Source organism: Eleutherodactylus coqui, chromosome 9 (assembly GCF_035609145.1).
Source record: "Eleutherodactylus coqui strain aEleCoq1 chromosome 9, aEleCoq1.hap1, whole genome shotgun sequence".
NCBI classification, from domain to species: Eukaryota; Metazoa; Chordata; class Amphibia; order Anura; family Eleutherodactylidae; genus Eleutherodactylus; species Eleutherodactylus coqui.
The window spans coordinates 106469185-106492346 of record NC_089845.1 but is presented as its reverse complement, the minus strand read 5'-3'; the positions used below and the strand labels follow the sequence as shown (position 1 = coordinate 106492346).

Below are 23162 nucleotides of genomic sequence, written 5' to 3'. Positions count from 1 at the left end.
AACAGGTCACTGAAGTGGAAACAGGGCTGTATGCTTCCTGCAGAACTCAGCTCTTTGCACTAGCACACTGAACCACAGAAAAGTTGATCAGCAGGATACTTGGGGAGGGACCCACGCCAATCTGCTATTGATGACCTATTACAAGGATAGGCCATCAATAGTTTAAAACTTCTTTAAGGTTGGTTTCACACACAGGCTTACGTGGCGGTTTTTAATGACGTTTTTCGAGCTAAAGCCAGAAGTGCATATAGGAGGAAGTACCATACAAGGCCTCTTTATATTTTCTGCATCTTTTGAACTCACTTACGGCTTAAACTCAAAAAAACAGCATGAAAAACTGCCACAGAAACCTGTGTGTGAAACCATCCTTAAGAGAGAAAATACAGTTTTGCCCCAAGTCTATTGCCAACCCATCTACCGTATATATCGGCGTATAAGACGACTTTTGAACCCCAAAAAATCTGCTCTGAAGTCGGGGGTCGTCTTATACGCCGGTAATACAAAAAAAAGAAAGTGTCAAAAAAAAAAAAAAATCATTACTCACATCCCCCGGCGTTCTGCGGCGCTGCTGCAGGCTGTCGCTCCCTCCTGGTCCCCGGCAGAGCATTGCTTTCTGGACGCAGGGCTTGAAATCCCCGCCTCCAGAAAGCTAATACTGTGAATGGCTAACACACGCCATCAGCCAATCACAGCCATTCAATGACATCATTGAATGGCTGCGATTGGCTGAAGGCGCACGTGTGTTACCCAATCACAGCCATTCAATGATGTTATTGAATGGCTGTGATTGGCTGAAGGCACGTGTGTTTTACCCAATCACAGCCATTCAATGATGTTATTGAATGGCTGTGATTGGCTAAAACACACGTGCCTTCAGCCAATCACAGCCATTCAATGATGTCATTGAATGGCTGTAATTGGCTGACGGCGTGTGTTAGGCAATCACAGTATTAGCTTTCTGGAGGCGGGGATTTCAAGCCCTGCGTCCAGAAAGCAATGCTCTGCCGCGGACCAGGAGGGAGCGACGTCCTGCAGCAGCGCCGCAGAACGCCGGGGGAGGTGAGTAATGATTTTTTTTTTTTGCTCCACTGTATTCCCGGCGTATAAGGTGACAGTTGGGGGGGTCGTCTTATACACCCCGTCGCCTTATACGCCGGAATATACAGTAACTCTCGCTTACAAGGAGTTTTGCTGTAATGGGGTCTGTTCTTCCTACCAGCATCCGCCAGACCATAGCCAAACCTCAACCTCCAGCAAAAGGTACAATTCCTTATAATGAGGAAAGGGACAAGCATAACATTACTATGATGGAAGCTGGAAGGAAGAATAAATGCTATCCACCAAGATCTTGAAACCGTGTACTCAAGTACCATGGGTTAAGACGGACCCTCGTTCAGCCAAAGTCTAAATTTTAAGTTTTTACTTGAAGATTAAAACTTTATGTAAAAGGGTATGTCCTCCCAAAACAGTGTGTACATTCTAGCAGGTAGGCAACACCACAGAAAATAATGTTTAAACTCCCTTCTACCATACAGACAAATAAAAAAAAGCATAGGAAAAAGTTAAACATCAGTAAACCAAAAAAAGTTTTGATTACATAACATGTATAACATTTTTACTGTAATGTGTGATCAAGAAAGCCGAATAACTTGAATGCTTACCTAGAAATTCTTCATAGTCTACAAGATCAAACCACACGACCGCAACCGACGTCCAGACACCTAGTAGAGCGATAACCATAAACCAGGTAAAGAAGGAGCTGCCGGACAGGCCTTCCTTTTTCCCATTCTTGCCACCATGTTTTTGGTCTGTTTGAAAAGATTATTAACAATATAAAAGGAAAACTGTTAGAATTGGATCTCAGCAAAGTTTTCATATTGTATAAAGTTAAAAAGTAACTGCCCCATTTTCAGAAGGCGATTGACTTCAGTGACCATTCTGAGATCACTGATTTAATGCTGTTGTGTAGCATATAACAATACTGCATCACATTTTGAGCATACATCCCTATAACAAAACATGCAATGTCTGCCGTGAGAGCAGGCTTCAACATTTAAAAAGGAGGCTTTTTGGGACTAAAGTCAACTGAAGTGAGCATATGCTTAAAAGGAGTTTAAGAACTAAAATACTGATGACCTAGCCTCCGGATAGGTCAACATCAGATCAGTTGGGGTCCGACCCCAGGCACCCTTGCCGATCAGCTGTCTGTAGGGTCTGCAGCGTTGTGGACTCTTCTTAGTCCAGTGATGACACATCCATTGGTCACATGGCCATTGCGGTATTAGCTGTATCATCCTTAACTTTCCGCTATACTGCTCGGTCACACTGTAAAGGGACATGTTCTAGGCAACACCTTAAAAGGGAATTTGCCACCAGACAGATGACAGGAAGACATGTATAACGGAGAACCCATTTACTAGGTGAACATATAACACACATGAGGTATTTTAAATACTATCCCAGACTGCTCAGAGGCTCAAAAATTGAATCCATGTGACGGCAGAGAAGAGCAACTGCACACCGAGGAGCATCATTACCCACAAGAGCTATACATTAGCCAATGATTCCTTGTGCAAATGTCAAAAGCAATCAACACTAGCAACGTCGTCGTGATCAATCGGGATCATCAATAGCCTTATCGACCTTTTCATCACTACGATCGCTCGAAATGAGCAAATAGTGATGATAGCCAACTCAAGAGCTGCTAATCCTAATCACACACATATGTAGGTCACCGTTTCCAGTAGTGATAACAGGTGCAGATAATTTTCTGTACTTCCTATTAGTCACCGTCCCCCTCAACCTGAAATGACCGATAACAGGAAGGCCACTAAATCAGTCGATCAGCGAGCCAAGAGATTACATCCACATTAGTTTTAGTAACACTATAGTCGAATATTCATTTCAAGGTTTTCGGAAAGATAGCAAAATGTAACCATATGTGGCAGCATCACACGGACCGAGCAACACTTCACCCTCATTATACAAGTTCTGAGGACAATGGAGTCCTTTTCTCACAGACAGCTATAGCCGACAGCCATGTATCTTTTCCCACAACAGAATGTGGTATTTGGCGAAGCTCTACAGTCCAGTTATTATTTCAACAACTCAAAGTTAAACAAGGGGAAAAAAAAAAAAAGAACACTCTACAATCTTCTTAGCACATACGTTACATCCCTCGGCTCCTCTAGATATGCAAAAATAATATTTTATAGCATTTTTGCACACTGACAAATACATAAACCCATTAACTTGAATGGGCTTTTACATACGTGATTTATTTTTTTTTTTTACATGGACCCCTAATGAGTAGGACATGCAATGTCCACTGTCTCTGCGCTAAGACAGCACATGGACATGCGTTGGACATCACACGGACAGAAGTGTGCCTAAGAAGTGTGAATAAGCTTTAAGGGTCATTCCTCATCCCACCATTGATGTTAAGTACTTTTTCCTGGAGTTTAATACTGACGCCCTACTCTAAGGATAGGGCCTCAATCCCAGATTGGGAGGGGGAGCAACTCAGTTGATAAGTGGGTTCAAGTGGCCACTCAGGTGAGTGCCGTGGTAACATTTCACTATATACCGAGTAAAGCCTCATTCATTGTGCAGTGACGGTAATTGCTATTGCAGCTTAGTTTCATTCATTTGAATGGGAATAAGCTGCGGAACGACCATATGATCGATTAGCATGATGTCGCAGGCCCCAAAAAAAGAGGTCACAGCACTTATCCAAGCGCTGTGGTTCCTTCTAATAGTTGATTGACAGGGTGGCGGGAGTTAGACCCCACCGATCCAATACTGGATGATCTAGCCTGAGAATAGACAAGTCAAATGATTAAAAAGTGACAATTATTAGGTTTATTAAACCCACTGTCAGTGGGAACATCCACCAGTGGCACTTGGATGGATGGTCACACATGTGTGGCCTACTGGCTCTTCCCTCCATAGTCCAGTGCCTAGTATTTGTTCTCCATAGGCGGACAAAAAAATTCTCCCAAGACTCCATTCCCCATGCATGTCCTCTCTGGAGGAGCAAAAGGGTACCAAGTGTACGAGATCACGCCGACACAGAAAAGTGACAGCACAACGCACAGTCTGCACACAAACACAGATCCTATAGGCATACAAAGTTGTAAATACAACTAATCAGATTTGTTAAAATTCGTCCTTTTTCCACATATAGTGCATGTCAGGTCAGAAACTGCACAACACCTTTTAGTAGTGGGAAAATACCCTTTGGGCTCCTACCTACTTGCGTTAAAAAAAAAAACGCAAGTCGGTGGGAGCCCTTAACAGTAAGTAAGCGGCCCGTTGCCACCTTCAAAACAGACGTGCCAGACATAGGAAGCTAAATACGAGAGCAGACTTCAGGGCTGGGCTCCTCTTCAATGTGCGGTCACATCAGGTTACATTACGGGAGGGACGACAGATTCTTGTTCTACAATTTGGACCTGTACACCCACAAAATTACCTGAACAAGCACAGGTGAACAGGTATGCACTCATGAATTGCATCAATTAAAGGCTCTCCCTACCTAATAAGAACAGTTAATTGTTTTTTTCTTTACATTCAATGCACCCATTATGGTCTTAGTCATCATTTAAAACACATTCACAACTCTTTCTGGGGGGAAATTAGAAGATTTTAAAAGCTCTATGAAGATATATCACACAATTAATGCAGACCGATATACTTCTTGCCTTTCACAATCGAGCAAAAATCTGTAGGACTCAAACAGGTAGCTCTGATGAACCTTAAAAGGGGTTGTCCCACTTCTAGCAGGAATCAAACAGCTCCATACATTATGCAGTGGCCCGGGTGGGTACTGCAGGCTGAGTAATACTGCAGCAAATGGTACTTAGCCTGCAGTTCCAAACGGAGCCTTTGCACAATATAATGGAGCTGAATGCTTCCTGCAGTGAACAACTAGAAGTGGGACAACTCCTTTAAGGAGAATTGATATCACACACATATAGCTCTAGTTTGGATGTAAGATGTGATACGGACGGCCATGGAGGCATACAGGTTGTGTGTGGCATATTACCAATGAAGTAAAAGTAGATGTAATGACACGTCTGGCTCTGGCAACTTCCCCAGTTTAGGAGAGAAGAAAAAAAAAAAAAAAACACATCACATGAACAATTGAACCTGCCCAACCCTTCTTTTCTCCCAGCCACAACCCCATGACCAATGGGCAGGCACAGCAAACATGAGATCAGCCATCAATCCATTGACAAGATTTCATGTCTGCAACCACCTTTATAGTTTAGTCTGTCAGACATTGCCAACATACATATAAGTAAAAGTAATGCAATTTCTGCACTAAATGACTGTCATTTTTGAGACAGCAAGCTCACACAGTCATTAACGAGCAGGAGGGAAAAATACAACCCGAAATCCATCATTCATCATATAAGTGGCATTTCACATTGGGAAAGGCTTGTTTTCAATAAAATTTCAGACGATGGTATATGTCAATGTATAATAAAGTCAAGAAAGAAAAAGTTGCAGCACTGTGTGAGGATTACATACATAGAACCATGGCTCCACGCCCTTCCACATTCTCATGACTAATTAGCCAAGCCTTGCAAGAGCTTCCGAAAATTAAAATAAAAAAAAAAAGAAATGTATGAAATAAGAATATATAAATATATCTATATCTCTATCTCCATCTGACAACTACTTAGGGTTCGCATTCACACACAGGAGTGGATCAGTCCAAGAAGTGCAAATCAATGTCACTCAAACCTACAATTCTCTATGCAAGAGGCCATTTACAAGCAGTCTTCAAACTCAGAATGTTAGTGCAATACAACACTAGGTTTATAGTAGCCTCTTAGTTGGCCCCTCTCAGAACAAAAATAGCCCCCTCAAGATGGTTGTGGCTATACACAACTGCTCCTCACCAATATACTCATTTCATGACCTAGAACGTATGTGTTCTCATTAATAAGAGGGGAGTAAGCCCTTCAGATTCTTCTAGCAATAATTGTATCTCTTTTGGATTTCGACATGCTCAACACTTTTGTTCTCAAAGTGTTCGACCCATCTCTCTTTCCTCCCCACCCAACATTATAGGGGACTCCTCCATACATATTAGTTGGTCAGCCAACAGTCAAGCTAGAAGCTGCTGCATCTTTAATGAAGGAACATTTGTTTCACTGACAGCTATGGCCAGTGTTCTAGATCCTTCCTCCCTTCTTGCTGACATTACTTTGTTTCCATTTTGGATGCTTATAGCTTTCTTTTGACTATAAAAGTGAAAATAAGTTTATCAACGCTCAAGACTTGACCACCGTATGACAAGCAGTCTCTTAGAACGCTTGTTACAAAGTTAGCAATTTCCCACAATATAAGTTAGTTCCACCCGTGGAAACGGACTACATTGTAGGCGATATAGTAGATCTACACTTCTCTACATGTTTTTTTCCGGCATCATTTACAACTACTGAAGAGAAGCTGTCCAACCAACAGAGCAGATCATATTTAGGATAGCTTATTTAACCGTCACGTATATGGACAACAGTTTCATGGTAGACCATGATATCTGGAAGGTGGCACCATTGGAGAAACCAAATCACTCAACTGATTACAAAAAAAAAGTGCCAGTCCGGAGGCCCCAGGTAAAAAGATAGTGTTTTTTTCCATTTCTACACCCCTTGACTTTATAAAGAGTTCTTTTGGTGTGCCGTATTTTGCTGACGGATACAGAACGCTCTGCTTTCAAGATGCTATTTTGACATAAGCAGCCATTCTGCCAGCAAATGTAACATCAGTAGAAAGCATTCTAATTTTACTTTTCCTACAAGTCCCATATAAATGGAGAGAGCAAGATAGATGCAAGTCATAAAAAAAAAAAAACAACTTCTAATTAATTTTTTATATTCTTCCAAACCTTTGATTAGTAGAAGATGCAGAGAAAGAGGACAGAACTTTGGAGGAGCTCACATCTGCAAAACCCATACGATTAATAAACTAGGGGAAAGCTATGGATAGTGTGTGCTCAATGCCGAGTGTGCCTAGGAATGTGCCCAAGGCTCGACCTGTACCCTTACGCAGAACCCTGTTCCCACCACAATAGGAGATATTCCAATGAGTTTAAACAGTTGTCACTGGGGAAGGGCTCGTGGGCCAAGAGGACTCTAGATATTCGGAAGCCATAGTCAGCCCGTATTTATAACTTGATCTTCTCGGAGGTGCAACAACAAATGAAAACTACAAAAATCAGTTCACCGATGACGTAGCACTCTAATCAAGCAAACATATATAGAGTAATGTGAATGTACAATACCTGTATCCTCAGTCATGCTTTCACCACTCTTCACCCATGAACATCCCCCAAACAATGGCTCAAGAAAATGCCTCCGTTCCTTCCGACCAACAGCGCCCAAGAAGGGAAGCAGTATCCCCCATCCAGCAGGGGTGAAATGGCTTTGCACAGTTAAGTCAGCTAGATTCTGAAACTAGACCTGCCCAGCGAGGCTGCTGAATCTCTATTAATAGTCCTGCCTTCTAAAGCCAAACTCTCGCAGGCACTCATATGGAAATCCTGTGCTATGTAACAAGTCTTAACTCCTGCAGAGCCACAGAAAAGGGACGAGACTTAGGAGTCGGCGACATCAAACAAAGGCACGCCAATGTTGTCCACATACCTCGTCGCGGACGATGATAAACATGGTCAATCAGCTCCGCACCTTCTAATCCATAACTATTTGGAGAGTGAATTAGAGCAGACGGCTGTACAGCTGGCTCCTGACCGCATACAGTCCATCAATCCATTTACTGTTGAAATGCATTGATTAAACAGCAGCTGAAGGACTTGCCCAGAATTAAATGCTTGGTTGGCATTTTTTTTTTGCCAGCCTAAACTATCAAAGAACAGAAGTTATTAAAAGGCATAAATCATACTACTTTTAAGCGAGTGTGGGGCATTTCCGGTCCCGTGACGTTACTATGGTCAAGATGAAGTGTTGACCAAGTAGGCATCCGCCTAGGGGGCTGTTTGGGAAAGGGCGGGCTGCCAAACAAAAACTTTGCACAGCCAAATAGACATAATGTAAAACAGTCATAAATATATGGCCATTACAGGCAGAAACGTAACATACAGACAGAATATGCATGTTCAGCATACCAAGAGTGGATGTTACAGGCTTTACCAAGAGTGACAGCTGTCACATACATGACTGTTCATCCTGCATAGTTCTCATGCTAAACGTCAAGACCAAGGTGGAGGCGGCGCATTCTATCACGGATATGTAGTATTAGAGCCCATTTACACTGACAGAGGATCGGTCAAGACACACCCAAATGACAGTTTGAGCGACAGTTTTGAGTGATCTTTGCATACTTTATAGTGGCCAAGTAGCTACTATACGGTTATGCAGCCGGAGCGGAACACAGCCAGGTCCGCTAATAGAATACAGCCGTTTTGCATAAGCAAACAGCTGTGTTATTCTGCAGGCTTACAACCCGTGCCCCGCCGTGAATTCATAGCAGGACACAGGCACAGAGAATCTTATCAGCGGAGTCGGTTGCGCTGATAAAAGCTGATTGCTCAATTCAAGAAAACTTATGTGAGCGATCAACGACTCATGCATGAAAACTGCACGATGTCAGTGCATTTAGACGCAACGAGTATCACTCAAAAGACTACTTAGAGCAATTTTTGAGCAATTCTCGTTATATCTAAATGGGCCATTACATTCATATAAACAGCCATGAATGTAAGGGTTGGCCTGGGGGATCTAGACCACGAGATGCTATCAGTCAGGGGCTTTTCACTCAGGCCGATAGAGGAAAGCCCCGTCCTTATAACTTAATTGGGCTTAAAGAAAAAGCAAAATTCGTTTTATAGGTTTCTTGCGCATTATTTAGCTCTGATGCAAGTTGCACGGGTGGTTCTAAGTTTTTCAAAATATATTTTTTATGATTTTATTTGGCCAACATATTCTAGTTCCCACAGTGTGCCTCACAAATTCTTAGTCCGTGCGCTGTCCGAGTCCACAACAGACTAGACTGCTAGCACATGGACCCATAGTAGTCAAACCGTGACCTTTTTAAAAGGCAACCTGTCAGCAGGCTCAAGCTGTCCCAGCCGGCATAATCGAACGGTGCCATTATTACACTGCACTATAATTGCAGAGAAGGAAAAAGCAGGTGAATCCTGTGAAATGACCTGGATTTTTGCATTGCATTGATATGTGGATTTTTGCATCCTGTCCACGGGCAATAGCTCATTGCGTTATCCGAGGCGACAATCCGGCCGTGGCTAACGCAGTGAACGGTTTCCCTAGCATATAAAAGCCACCCTTCCAAGCTCATCTCCGTAAAGGGGGTGTCCAGTTAGACTCCTTTTACACAGTGATTTAACGTTTGCACGAGCGAGTGAGGACCAACTCCGCTCATTCGAACAGTTTACATCGGTCGGTTTCACAAGGCAGAGATTTTTGTGTTGAGAGATGCGCCAATATGAAACCCATTCTTTTAGATGGAATAGCTCAAAAGCCGTCTTTTGAGCAATAATCACTGTGTCTCACTGCCCCAACATCGTGCAGTTTTCGTTAAGCCGTCGCTCATTATTGTCTTTCAGAGTGAGGAGCCTTATCAGGTATTCACAGCGGTATATAGCAGATACTATGGTTTCTGCTGTATCCTCCTCCCTGAACACAGGCGGGGTATGAAGAACAGAGCGGTCCAGCTGCCTTCTTCATACCCCGCTCAGAGTGCCCAGCTGGATAACAGCCGGGCGCTCTGAGCGGGGAACAGCTGGATGCAGAAGACAAGGGACAAGTTCAGGGTTATCCGTTTTATTTCAGTCTCTCTCCTACAAAAACCAAGCAGAGACGCAGAAACCCTGAGCTGAGCCCCGCATGCAGGTGTGAAAGCAGCCCAAAGACTTCTGTAAAACAATGTGGTACAGCTTAGTATAGCCAGAGCACCTGCCAATATATATCATACTAGGGCAGCAATATGTCGCTAGGTTCCCTTTAAGTACGCGACCGGCCATTACTCAGCTGCTGGCATTGTTACGCTGTCAGAATGATTGTATGGCGGTTATCATTTCATCCTCTCACTTTCATTGGCCAGCTCTGGAGTGACTTCAGGTACCATCAGTCCAGAATATAAGAGCCACATTAGATCTGTCAGCTTGTCTTGGCTTCTAAAGAGGATATTCATACCAGGAGTCTTTAGTGCTGCCAGAACAAATTACCAAGGCCTTTCAATTGGGGAATTTGTGTTGAGGTTATACTTGGCTCCAAGGGATTGCTACCAATCACAGCAGACGAGCATAATGGTATAACATGGCAGAACAAAAGCAAGAGGTCACTACACTCAAGTGTAGGGTACGTTCTCACGTAGCAGGATTTGTGCGGACTTTTCACAGTGAAAACTCCATACCAAAAAAGGAGTTCCAAATTTCACAATAAGGGTGAGATCTGCTGATTTGCATCAAAAGGCAGAACAAACTGTGCAGATTTTGATTGTGTTTTTTTTTTTGGTGCGGATCCACAACAAATTCCGCAGCATAAAATATATTGCAGATTTTGGTGCGGATCCACACCTAGATCTGCAACGTGTGACCATACAGGTAACGCCAGTCAAGTAGAACTCCTTCCCCAGCCACTCAGAGCTGCGTTTTATTTGCCGATCTCCTTACAGTGGGAGGCATGTGCCAAAATTCTGCAAATTTAGATTTAAAAAAAAAAAAGGCATTTAAAAAGGGTGGACTTTTAGTTTCATGGGGTAATGCCAAGATGGCATCCCCTTATTCATAAGACCAATTACCAGCCTGGCAGACCTACAGTTTTTTTTTTTTTTGCCATGGGGGGGGGGGGGGGGGGGGGGGGGGGCCAAACATAAAAATTAAAATTGGAGGTTGCTGGAGGTTCCGAGCGCAGGACTCAGGGCGGGCAGCTGATTTCCCCGAGTTCTGCATTCTCACAGAGGTTCAACCTATTTAAGGCTCATGGACAAAAAGTCACCCAAGATTCATTGCAAAAATGTCACATCATAAAGACTGGATGCGGTTTTAAGGTTCCCTTTTGGGAAATAACTAAAGAAAAAAAAAAATTTACAGAAATATAAGCAAAAAATAAATAGGTCACGGTCCTTCCAGCTCTTTCCATAAACACCAAAGCAGCGAATGATAGTCGCTCCCGAATAGGAGACCGTATTAACCCTTTCTAATCCACTGTCTGACCTCTGAAGACCTTATGATTTAAGGCTGTACAGTTCTGATGTTGGAAGACATCCGTCGGGGTTCTCTTACTGTATATTGCCAGCCTCTCGGCTGTCGGAGCCCATCCAACGTGTCACCTCATGCAGTACTGGCTTTAGCCAGCAGATAGCGCCGTTGTATAACAGAAGAAAAAGAGTAAGCCCCCTAGGAAAACCAGAATATAAATTGGATTGGAAAGAGTTAATCTGTATCACACCATACTTCTCTACAGAACTGTCTCTTACTTGTGGATTGTCCATCGCTTTGTGAATAGAAAGTCTTGCATCATTCTGAGTTCTTCATGCCAAATCATCCAAGGAGAAAAATTATATAATCAAACATTCTGCCCTTACTATTGTTCTTACCTATATGTGCAATTTAACCTCTTCCTGACAAGCACAATACATGTACAGCACAAGTCGGGTGACACTGTATGGAGTGGGTTCAGGAGCCAGGCCTGCTCCGTACAGCTCAGACCCTACTGCAATTGCTGGGATCGGAGATAGAACCGATCCTGACCATTAACCCTTTAGATTGTGCTGTTAGTAGTGACTGCAGCACTTAAATGGCTTAACAGAGGAAAGAAGCTCCCCGCCGTCAGCAAAGATTGTGGCTACCATTCAGTTGCCATGGAAGCCTGCCATATAGGTCTTCCTATTAGGTCCTGCCAGTGGCACGGCTTAATTTAATGCCTGCAAATGTAGGATATACTGTACAACTGCCAGTTCAAATGTAAAAATAAGAATAACGTTTAGTCAGCTTTAAATATTTTAACTCTTTTCCAAGTTGGCATGTCAAAAGAGTTACGTTATTGCTGTTCCTAGAAAAGTCCAAATAAAATAATCACAATATTCATCCCACAATGAAAAGACTCAAAGAAATAAAAACAAAGAGGAATGACAGAAATACGTTTTGTTTTTTTTTGGCTACTTCGTCTCGAGGAAGAAATTTCATAAAAAGGAATGATCAAAATAAATAAATAAATCACACCTGTATGTACCCCAAAATAGTACCAATTTTTTTTTTAAACTATAATTTTCATATCACTGACTGCACTGACCCAAAATGTTGAAGTTTTACTCCACATGGAGAGTTTAAAAAAATTTTTCTAATACATTATATGGCATATTAAATAGTACCATTGAAAATACAAGTCATCCAGTAAAAAAAATAAAATAAAAAAAGGCCTTATGTTGCTATGTAGCTCAAAATAAATAAGTAATCACAACTTGATTTTTTTTTTCAAAGTGGGGAAAGAAAAAGGAAAATAGATAAAAAGGGTTGCAGCAGGGAGGGGTTAATAAGCTGTGGTTAGATGCTTCTATTCAATACTTCATAGTCTGATAATCCCCCTTGTGACAATAAGTATTCTACCAATGCCTTCCCTTACATGTGACACACTGTACAAGCCATGTGGAACATGTCATACATCACACGCTCACAGATCTGACAGCTGTCTGAAGACCAGGACAAGGGAATGTAAATGCTAACCACAGCAGAATAGTCAAAATTACACGCATGTTCCATAAAGACAGAACTAATAAGAGCAGCTACTCTAAAGACAGTATTCAGGGTTGGTTTTTCCCCTCCAATTTATTGCATGTTTTCATCAACATACCTTTCAGTTGAAACTGGAACAAACAAGAGTTTCAGACCGACCAAAGAACTGGCACGTAGTAAAATGGTTAAATGTTAGGAGGGTAATGTGGTCCAACCACGGCCAGCACTAAATACCAACGGGATCTGCAGTTACAAACTGGTAGATTTTACTCTGGAACACTGAAGCTTCAAAGAACACAGTCTATAGAGGAGTCAAGAACAAAGCGGAGTCAACTGGGCAGCTTCCGGGCAGCTTTTCCTCCCTACCTCAATTTGATGGACATGAACATTTCAGTCCTGTGCGTAGGACTGGCCAGACATGCTCCACCCTTAGTAAAGGCTGTGTGCATCTAGGAGACACCGGCTTCACACAGCGGTGTCAGCTGGTAGAAGTGAACATACTGAGAAACACAAGAATTATTTCTTACTGATAACTTCTTTTCCATGAGTCCATCCTGACAGCACACATGTAGGCTGCCCCGCCTGTGTTCCTTGGGACAAGGAGAATTCTTTAAAAAGCCACCTCCCACCGCTTGACTACAGTGACTTCCAAATCATCACAATGGATACGTGGCCCAACAGTTTTTTTTTTTTTTTTTTGTTATGATCACTAAATGACATCAATATATGTACATGCATTATAAATCGTACAAGGGTGGGAAAGCATGTGCTGTCATGATGGACTCATGGAAAAGGAATGATCGGTAAGAAATAATTCTTGTCTTTCCATCAGGGCCATCCTGACAGCATACATGGAGGTATACCAAATCATCAGATGTTAGGGTGGGGCACCACTGCCTAGAGCACTTTTCGCCCGAAGGCCAGTTCTCCATTTCAATGGAGATCTAGTCTATAATGTTTTGCAAAGGTATTAATACTGGACCAGGTTGCTGCTTTGCAAATCTGATCTAATCGAGGCCCCTCAGAGAAGATCTCCTATCCCAGGGCCCAGTGCTGTTTCAGAGAATCCACTGGCCAAAATTGACGGCCTGGCTGCTGATTGGAAGAGGCTAAAGAAACAGGGACTTTCCGATAAGGTGATTGACACTTTATTCAGGAGTCGGAAAGTAGTTACCTCAAAAATCTATTACAAAGTATGGAGAAAATTTTGCACCTGGTACAAACCAGACAGTCCGGACCCAAATCGTCCGGATTATGTTAAAAGCCTAGATTTCTTGCAGGCAGGGCTAGATATAAAGGTCTCAGCCCTAGAACATTACGGGTACAGAAGGCAGCCCTCAGTGCCCTAGTCGAAATTAGACACAGAGAATAAGTGGATAAGAAGGTTTCTAAAAGGAGAGTCACCGAATTACAGGCTTTATCAAGTAAAGAGCCCTATCTAAGGGTCCTAGAGGACCGTGTAATATTCAAAAATACCCCTAATTTTTTTTCCCAAAAGTCGTGTTTCCTTTCCACATGAATCAGGAGATAACGCTGCCTTTTGTCAAAATTTCAGTAACGATAAGGAACAGTGACTACATAGCCTGGATGTTCGTAGAGCAGTAAAAGTTTACTTACAAAGTACTCAACCCTTTCGGAATTCAAAAAGATTTTTTTCTCCAATTTAAAGGCGCCAATAAAGGCAGGGCAGCCTCAAAAAAATACCGTAGCCAGATGGATCAGATTGGCAATCCAGGAGACCTATAAAGCCAGAGTTTGGTGGCTCCGGAGGGGACGAGGGCCCACTCTACCAGGGCTCTGCCCACACTAGGATTTTGTTCGCCATGTGCTGCAGACAAGGGTGCCGGGTGCCTCCCTGGTGGCAAAGAAAGGAAACCGTAGTCAGATTACGTCTTCTGATCTGATCAGGGCCTCCCAAACTGCCCTTAATTCCCTAAAGTTTGAGGAGTGGGCGCTAGTGAACCTAGACCAGGAACCCTGCAAGGCTTCACCTGCCACTTGGGCTCCCCATCCCAAACTGCTGGCGTCCGTGGTCACCGTGACGCATGGAGATAAACGACCACTGGAATCCTTTCCTCAGATTTGAGGGTAAGAGCCACCAGACTAGGGATTTTTTTTACCCATTGTGGTAGCTCAAATTTCTCATCCAGGGAATTCTGGGATCGATCTCAAGATGCCAAAAGCTTTTCCTGCAGGAGTCTGGAATGAAATTGGGACCACGGCACTGCTGGGAGACAGGCTGTCATTAGGCCTAAGACGTGCATTGCTTCTCTTACGGACATGTATTTTTTCTTTTTAAATTTCCATATTTCTGCCATAACATATGAAATTTTAGGTTCTGGTAAATATGACCAGCATTTCCTAGAATCCAGAAGGATCCCCAGGAATATTTTTCTGGTCTCTGGAACAAGACTGGACTTTTCGTGATTGATAATCCAGCCTAAATTTTTTAGGAGATCTAGAGTCTGCTCTAAATGGGACCTCAGTGTTTTCATTGTTCGCGATTAACAGAAGATCATCTAAGTATGGAATGATCCTAATATTTTCTTTTTGAAGGAAACTAATTGGCTCTATCATGACCTTTCTAAATATTCTTGGAGCTGAGGAGATGCCGAATGGCAAACAAACGAATTGAAAATGATAAATATTTAAGTTGACCGCGAACCTCAGACATTTCTGAGATGCTGCACAGATAGGGATATGAAAGCATGCATCTTTTAAATCTACTGTGCACATAACATTACCGGGACCAATTAAGGGGACAGTCGAGCGTATCATTTCCATTTTTAATGTATGGTTATTCACTTGTGTATTCAAACCTTTGAGATTCAATATAATTCTAGAAGGAGCCATTAAGTTTGGGAACTAAAAATAAACGGGAATAACCTCGGCCCTGTTATAGCACAGGGACCGGAACAACCACTCCTATCTAAATTAAATTAAATTAAATTAAATTAAAAGACACCATCCTCTGAATCGCTCTTGGAGGCCAGGAGACTGCAGAGGTGTTATACAGAACTTTTCGGGGGACTTTAAGGCTAGCTCTATTTTGTAACCCAGAGAGATTACCCTAAGTACCCAGGGGCTTTTGGAAATCTGAAGCCAATTTTCTGAATACTGAAGTGGTCTACCCCCGAAGAGATACTCTCCCAGGAAGGGAATCGTACATAGTTTGGACTTTGAGGTCGGGTCTCACGCCTATGACCTGAGCCACAAAGCTCACCTAACAGTTACCCAGTCCTGCACTTCTTGCGGCCAACCTAACGGGTTCCCCTGACGCATCCGCTAGGAAAGCCGTAGCTTTCTTGATTAGTGGCAAGCACTTGAACTCTAGGGAAGAAATCCTCAAGTGGGATTCCAATTGGTCGAGCCATAAATATAGGGATCTAGCTACAGACGTGGCCGCTATGTTGGCCTCAACGACGACTGTAGTAGCGTACTCCCACACCCCTTTCAGAAACCCTTCCATATTTCACTCAATTGGGTCTTTAAGTTGGGAACTATCCTCACAGGAAGCGCCGTTTTCTTTGTTAATTTTGCCACTTGTACATCCACCTTTGGGATTGTACGCCAGAAAGAGGCATCTTCTGTCGAGAAGGAAAGTCTCTCTTTAAATTCTTTCTGAATGATGGAACCCCGTCTGGGTTTATGCCACTCATCCAGAATCACTGTGAATGAGTGGCTAAAACAAAATTAAAAAAAAAAAACTCTTTTTGCGACAGGTTCAGAGACCCCCGAACATTTCATCTTGCACTGATCTGACTTGTGGTATTTCCATTACTTCCATGGTCTTTCGTACCGTGGAAATTAATTCTTCCAGGTCCAAATTAGAGAAGTAATATTTTTTTTCTATCTCTGGCGCAGGAACTGACACTTCATCTGAACACTCGATTCAGACGATTCATCTGAAGAGACCTCGTAATCCCTAGTGCGGGCTCTTTTCCTCGACGGCCCTGGCTGGGAGTCAAAAGGATTGTTCCTTTAGAACCTGCACTTCCTCTCGGACATCTCCCAAATGCCTTGTAGTAAGTTTTGCTGCTAATCTTTCACGATTTTTGAAGTGCAATCTGAGCAAATGGGTCTCTTAGAGTTATCGGCCAATTTTTGGCGCATAACGCACACCTTTTTATCTTCTTTTTCCTGTTTAGTTTTTAATGCTTCCTTCTAAAAAGGAGAAGCCATTACTAATACCGGGTGTGAACTCACAAAAATTACCAACTTTTTGTCCAAGTGGACTACTTACAGTTGGCACATTCCCCTTTTCTCCCTCAGCGCTGTCCATGGCGTCCGATTTACAGAAAAGGAGCCGGAGAATTATGGAGGAGGTTTTAAAATTTTTGAATTTGGCGCCTTTAAGCGCCAGCGCTGCGTCTGACATCATTGCGCCGTCGTTTGAGGTCATCATGCTACATACTAGGAAGCCGGCCGCCGCTAAATGTCGGGGAACAGGAGCGCAGAGCAGCCGCACCTTCACCTCTGCTGGTGCCGGACTTCAGGATGGAGCTGCGAGACTGCCTCTCTGGCCGGATCCCCTGCACCCTGGTGAGTAGCGCTATGCAGCCTGCAGCCTCCATCTACAGCACGGAGAACTCCCCTCCTGTGTCCGTTTAAGACAGGAAGACATTGGAGTCAAGCGGTGGGAGGTGGCCTTTTAAAGAACTCTCCTTCCTGTCCCAAGGAACACAGGCGGGGTAACCTGCATGTTTGCTGTCAGGATGGACGTGATGTGATGAAAGAGGTGTTTCTCAATAAAGACAGCAATAAAATATTTGGGCTTCAGAATACTTTTATTATGAAAGTGGCGCAGCGTTTAACCTCTTACGAAAATCAAAGCAAAACACAAAGCTAATGTGTGAAGTGCATTACACAACTCATTCCTTACACCGCTCTCCCCCTGCTGGTGTGAGCCCGGTACTGAATGTGTGCCGGTGTAACGTTACAGCATTCCATAATATGTAACAGTATATAACCCTCACCCAAGACTCGGAATCACAGGAAACGCTGTAATAGGGTCTGCTCCTGCCAATTAACAGGTTCTTGTTAGGGCAACACCAACATCCACCACCTACTGTGATCAAGGGGCAATGTGCCTGGCCTTCATAATTGACACAGCTTGTGTGTGGCAGGTGGTCTATTTAGGCAGCCATTAAGATATACTTTAGGAGATTTCACTTTTGAATAGAAATGTAGCTCTTATATTAAAAAATGCTTTCAAATTTGTGCTCTTTGCTCCCGGTGGAATGGGAATTGTCAGAGCCAAAAATCTATTATCCACATACAAATCAATAAATCAAGAAGTTGTCATTTTGCTGCAAAACTTAGCATGCAGTTCCACCTCGGGCAGATATGCCAATGATTAGCGTTGTGGTGATTAGATGAATGGTCTTGTCCCCCGAGGCCCTAAAAGTGGTTCCACCATAGACTCTGAGGTTTCTCGTGTATAGTAACCTTCTTCCACTTGTTAACCACTAGACGCCTCTACGATACAATTGAAGAGATTCCACCCCGTTACCAGAGTCTGAGAGGGGCGCATTATTAGAGTGAGAGAAGCTGGATGGTCGTATCAATGAGTTGTAGCCACCGGGGCCGCTCTGACCAGATTCTTAGGCTGCTCTCACAGGCACTCTTTACAGTGGTTTAGCAGGAGTTTGAAACACCCGCTAAGAATGCTGTATTAAGCCTCCGTTAATTTCAATGGGACTTCTCAGATGAGTGTTTTAGCTTGGCATTTTTTAATGCTGCACTTTTAGAACACCATCTGTTCCATTTTAGTGCATTTCAGCGATTTTTAAATGCACTACATTACCCATGGTGATGGGGTGCGTTAAAACCGCTGTCGAACGAGTTTGAAAACACTATAAAACATGGCGTTTTTACAAATGTCTGTGTGAGACTGGTCATAGGCCTCCTGCAGACGGCCGGGTCGGTTCCCACTGCGAGAATTTTGCGAGCCGTGCCCCTGCAGTGACCACTGTGGCTCACCTTCTCCCAGCTGGCACATGTACGTAGGTTGCACTGTGGAGGTTTTATTCCATATTCCTCATTAGCATAGTGCCCAGAGGAGCGTGCATGGCATTGGAGTCTCCTCACTTACTGTCGAGGTGCTCTCCCCTAAGGAGAAAAGATAGCGTTTCCGACCCCAGAGCAGAGCTGACGCGTCAGTAGTGACGTTTCTGTGCGGGCTTCTGCGAGGCTTGCAGAGTAATAGGACATGCCTCAATTTGTTTACAGCACGTGTTTTTACACGGTCAAATCGCGACTGTCTGCATAGGATTGCATTATCTAATGCAATCCTATGGCAGCGGGCATGGATGGAAATTCTACAGGAAATCCCGCCGCGGAATTTCCACCCGTGTGCAGGGGGCTTTAGGTGGTATTGGGACCAGTGGATGCATGAGGTCACACACAATGTTACTGGGCTTCCAAGAGGTTTCCAGCAGGCTAATGCTTGGCTGCACACACAGGGGGATCACAGGAATGTCCCCACAACATTGTCACACTTCTGTGGCTGCCCGCTGCCAGATGTATCACCAATAGAACACGTATGGGACCTCCTGGGGCACCAAGTTCTGACAATCTAGGGGCTCAGTTACTGCAAATGTGGACCGATATGCCGCAGGATTCCATATGGAACCTGTATGCCTCCATGCCTGCCCGTATCACATCTTGTATCCAAGCCAGAGATGGTACAACAGGGTACTAGAGCCTCCATGTCCACCTGTATCACATCTTGTATCCAAGCCAGAGGCGGTACAACAGGGTGCTAAAGCCTCCATGCCAGTCCGTATCATATCTGGTATCTAAGCCAGAGGCGCTACAACAGGATACTAGAGCCTCCATACAAGGGGTCAGTTCTCCACAATAAGTTATCCTTTTGCTCTGATTTTGTAATCACTTCTATCAACGTTACAAGCACGCTGAGGAAGGGTCATTAGTTTCCAAGAACTTCTGAGGTATGGATTTTTTGACATTGTAGATACTGTCACATGCACATTTCTTGACAAGTTACACGGGTGCAACAAAAGTGGTTAATTTCTATTCAGTTACTAAATCTTGTACTCCTCATCTAATTCGCTTACAAACAGGATAAATCAGCCCAAACATTACAGGCACACAAAGTCACCCTCATCACCAATGTTTGCAAATAGGTCAAGAAAACAAAAATCACATGCAGAGCAGTTATATAAGGCCCTGTTCACACGCAACACCCCCCCCCCCCCCCCCCGCTGTCATCAGCTGAGCTATGAATATACTGCAACTGTCAAATCCGGCGCCGAATGGACCCCACTGACCATAATTGGGCCCATCTGGCATTCCGACCAGCCTTTTCCTGGATGAAATAGCGCAGCGTGTACTAATGGCGCTGCTCGGCCACAAAGATCAGATAGCAGAACGGACCTGATGGGAAGAGATGTTCTTGGGCGCAATACGGCCGTGTGAGGCCTTGGTGCGCGTTCACATACAGCGTATTTCGGTGCACATCTACGCCTAAACCCACAGCATTTTTACACTGCGGATTTGGGAGCAGATTTTTGTCAAAAGCCACCACAAATCTGAACCAATAGTGCAGATTTTAATGCGTTTTTGGTGCAACGTTGATGCCGATTTTTGGCTGCAGGAAATCCGCACCAATTCCACACAAATCACTCGTGTTTAACCGCAATCAAAAGAATGGGGTTCACATTCATGCGAGATTTGGGCGTCTTGCAACACCCAAGTCTCATGCAATTATCTTGGCCGCGTGGAAACTGCGTTAGAGGATTTTCTGTTTCCTTCAGTTTAGGATAGAAAAAGGGTTGCACACCTAAGACAATCAATCAATGAAAGCCAGATTTCTATTTGCTTGAGCCCTGGACACAAGCTTTTACTTTAGACAATCAGAGTGCCGATTGACCATTGCAGATCCCGCAAAGGATCCGTGGAGTCAACGACAAGAACTGAAAGTGTGAACATGTCCCAAAACAGGAACAACGTTTTAGGGTGTGTTCATATGTTGCTGCAGCCTTTCCTGGGATTCTCTAGGGACCTTATACACAGGTACCTAGAGATGGTATTACTATGCTGGATGCAGCGAAACTTGCCATCCTGCAGAATACTCCACACCAAAATCCAGAAGTGGGGGGGGGATTGGCATTTGTATAGCGCCAACCTATTCCGCAGCGCCTTCAGGTAATTTTGTTTGTTACCACCCAGAAAGCCGGGTACTCATTTTACCGACCTCGGAAGGATGGAAGGCTGAATCAACCTTGAGCCGACTACCTGAACCATTTGAACCCGCAACCTTCAGGTCGTGAGAGCTTAGGACTGCTTTCTGCTGCCTTAACACTCTGTGCCACACGAGGCTCCTAGTTCAATTGAGACAGAATTGAAAGTGGCCCAATTCTGCTGGGATTTCCACCTACAAATCTGCATTTAGACAACTGGATTTGGGTGCAGATTTGTTTTGTTGAGGAAAGATTCTGTCCCACGTGAAAAGGTCCCTTCGACTTTAAATGGCCGTTTACGCAGGCAGATATTGTGTCTGTTAAACAAGCGCCAATTAGCCCTTACACGGTCATCAACAAGTGATTAGTACAGGGACGATCATTACTAATCGTTCACCCACGTACAGACTGCATTCACTGACTGCACACCCCCTGTTTACTTGGGGAAATGTAATATCGATAAGGGAGCATTCTTCCACCCACATAAAAGAAAATCAGCCAATAAAAGGGTTTGCCCATTCCTTGGCTAATCTTGTGTGTATTCACTTGGGCAAACCAACGCCCATACAAGCATTCATGTCTGACCGGCAATGTAAAAGGGCCTACAGAAAATATCTAGAGCTACAATGCAAAGGAGGTATATTATGAGTGGATATAAGGTAAGAAGGGGACACTGGAGCAAGATGTGCCAAGTTTATTGAGAGGCCCTTACCGACATATACAACACCTGGTCCTGGGCTTTAATCCCACGTCACAGTAAAAATACAGCACGGGATTAACAGGTCAGGGGCTCAGCTGGCAGGCACAGCAGAGGACCCAGAAGAGAAGACTGAAGCAGTTTATGACCACTTTGGTCTTTTTTCCAGCTTACATAGTGCTCAATGAGTCCACTGTAGAGGATGCAGGAAGCTGCAGAGCCATTTCCTCTGTGGGACCCAGCAGTCATATGATCCCCAGCAACAAGTGGCATGGCAGATAGACAGGGTGTTGGCAGACCCCAGCTCAGCTCTGCCAGTGATTACTGTCACACTATATTTGTGTTTTCTCCTGTAACTAGGGCTCCTGTAGAAACCCCAGTAAGTGGGAAACTGAAAATAAGCCAGTAGTGTGAATGTCACCTACAGGTCTTCTAGAGTCGAGGGAGACAGATGTTAAGGGGTCATGCCCATGGCCGGGTCGGTTCCGCCTGTGAAAAATATTGCAGTGGAATCAGACCCAGCAACCTCCCCCCTCCCCGAGACCCTATACTCGCCTCTCCAGATCTGGCGTGAGTGTCTGACCCAGTGAGCCGGCACACACACGGTGCATGACGCGTCGGCGCTGGCGGTGACAGATTCTCGCAGTATTTCCGCTGTGCTCACAGCAGAAGTATCGTGGGACAGATGGCTTCCATTGACTGCAATTAAAGCCGTCCGTGCGATCTTCCGCATAGGATAGAACATGCAGAGATTCTCCCCTGCGAGCAGAAAAGCGCAGTTGACTTCCGCTCGTGGGCATGGGAGAAAAGTTTAACAGCATGTCTATGGATGGACATTGCTGCAGAATTTGTGGCGGGTATCTTGACCGTGAATTCCGGTGCGATAATCCGTCCGTGGTCATCACCCCTTAAAAAAGTTACAAAAGTAGGTTTAAAAAGTTACAGAAAGAAAATTAAAAATAGCTCTACATGTCACAGAAGAAAAAAAAAAAAGCAGCAGCAAAATAAATTTTTGCAGCCCAAGAAAAAAAATAAGTGGGCCATAAAACCATCACATGGGTAAAATTGTCTGGTCCTGAGGATCAATACACTCTTTAAGGGATTAATACATTTAGGTAGTCAAATTTGGTTTTTCATGGTCAATCTGTGCACCAAAAAGCAAAAAGTGCCAGGAGCTGGCATAGATTTGTGTAGCAATTCAGACAAGTGCCTCACAAAAATTATAGTTAAAACGGTTGATATGTGGACACATCTAAACGAATACATATCCAACAAATGCGCTGCGACCGAGGATACGTGAGCCCGTCCTCGCAGGTTACTGAAGGTGTGGAGGTGCGCCCTCTGCTGGCTCAAGCTACACATTATCAGTCTATTGCTGGCTGCTGTAACTCGCTTCCTGATTTGGCCCACAAGCCACAGAGATCTTTCTCTGCCCGGAACGACTGGTCTTTGACCACTTGGCCGATATTTTGGTGTCCGTCGGGGGTATGTCACTTGGCCGGCTGGGTCTGTATCAGCAGCACGACTGTACAAAGTCCGA

At 44.0% G+C, this 23162-nt stretch overlaps 1 protein-coding gene across 4 annotated transcripts in view; it reads right to left on the bottom strand.

The window, feature by feature from the left end:
- The window catches only part of LOC136578315 (aspartyl/asparaginyl beta-hydroxylase-like), a 100253-nt gene that overhangs the window by 63876 nt on the left and 13215 nt on the right, over positions 1-23162 (bottom strand). For 3 of the 4 annotated variants that reach the window (XM_066578286.1, XM_066578289.1, XM_066578288.1), the window contains exon 2: positions 1662-1808. In XM_066578286.1, the coding sequence (XP_066434383.1) occupies positions 1662-1808 (147 nt within the window). Of the gene's footprint in view, positions 1-1661; positions 1809-7294; positions 7481-23162 lie in introns of those variants that run through there. The other variant, XM_066578287.1, reaches the window with a different exon arrangement.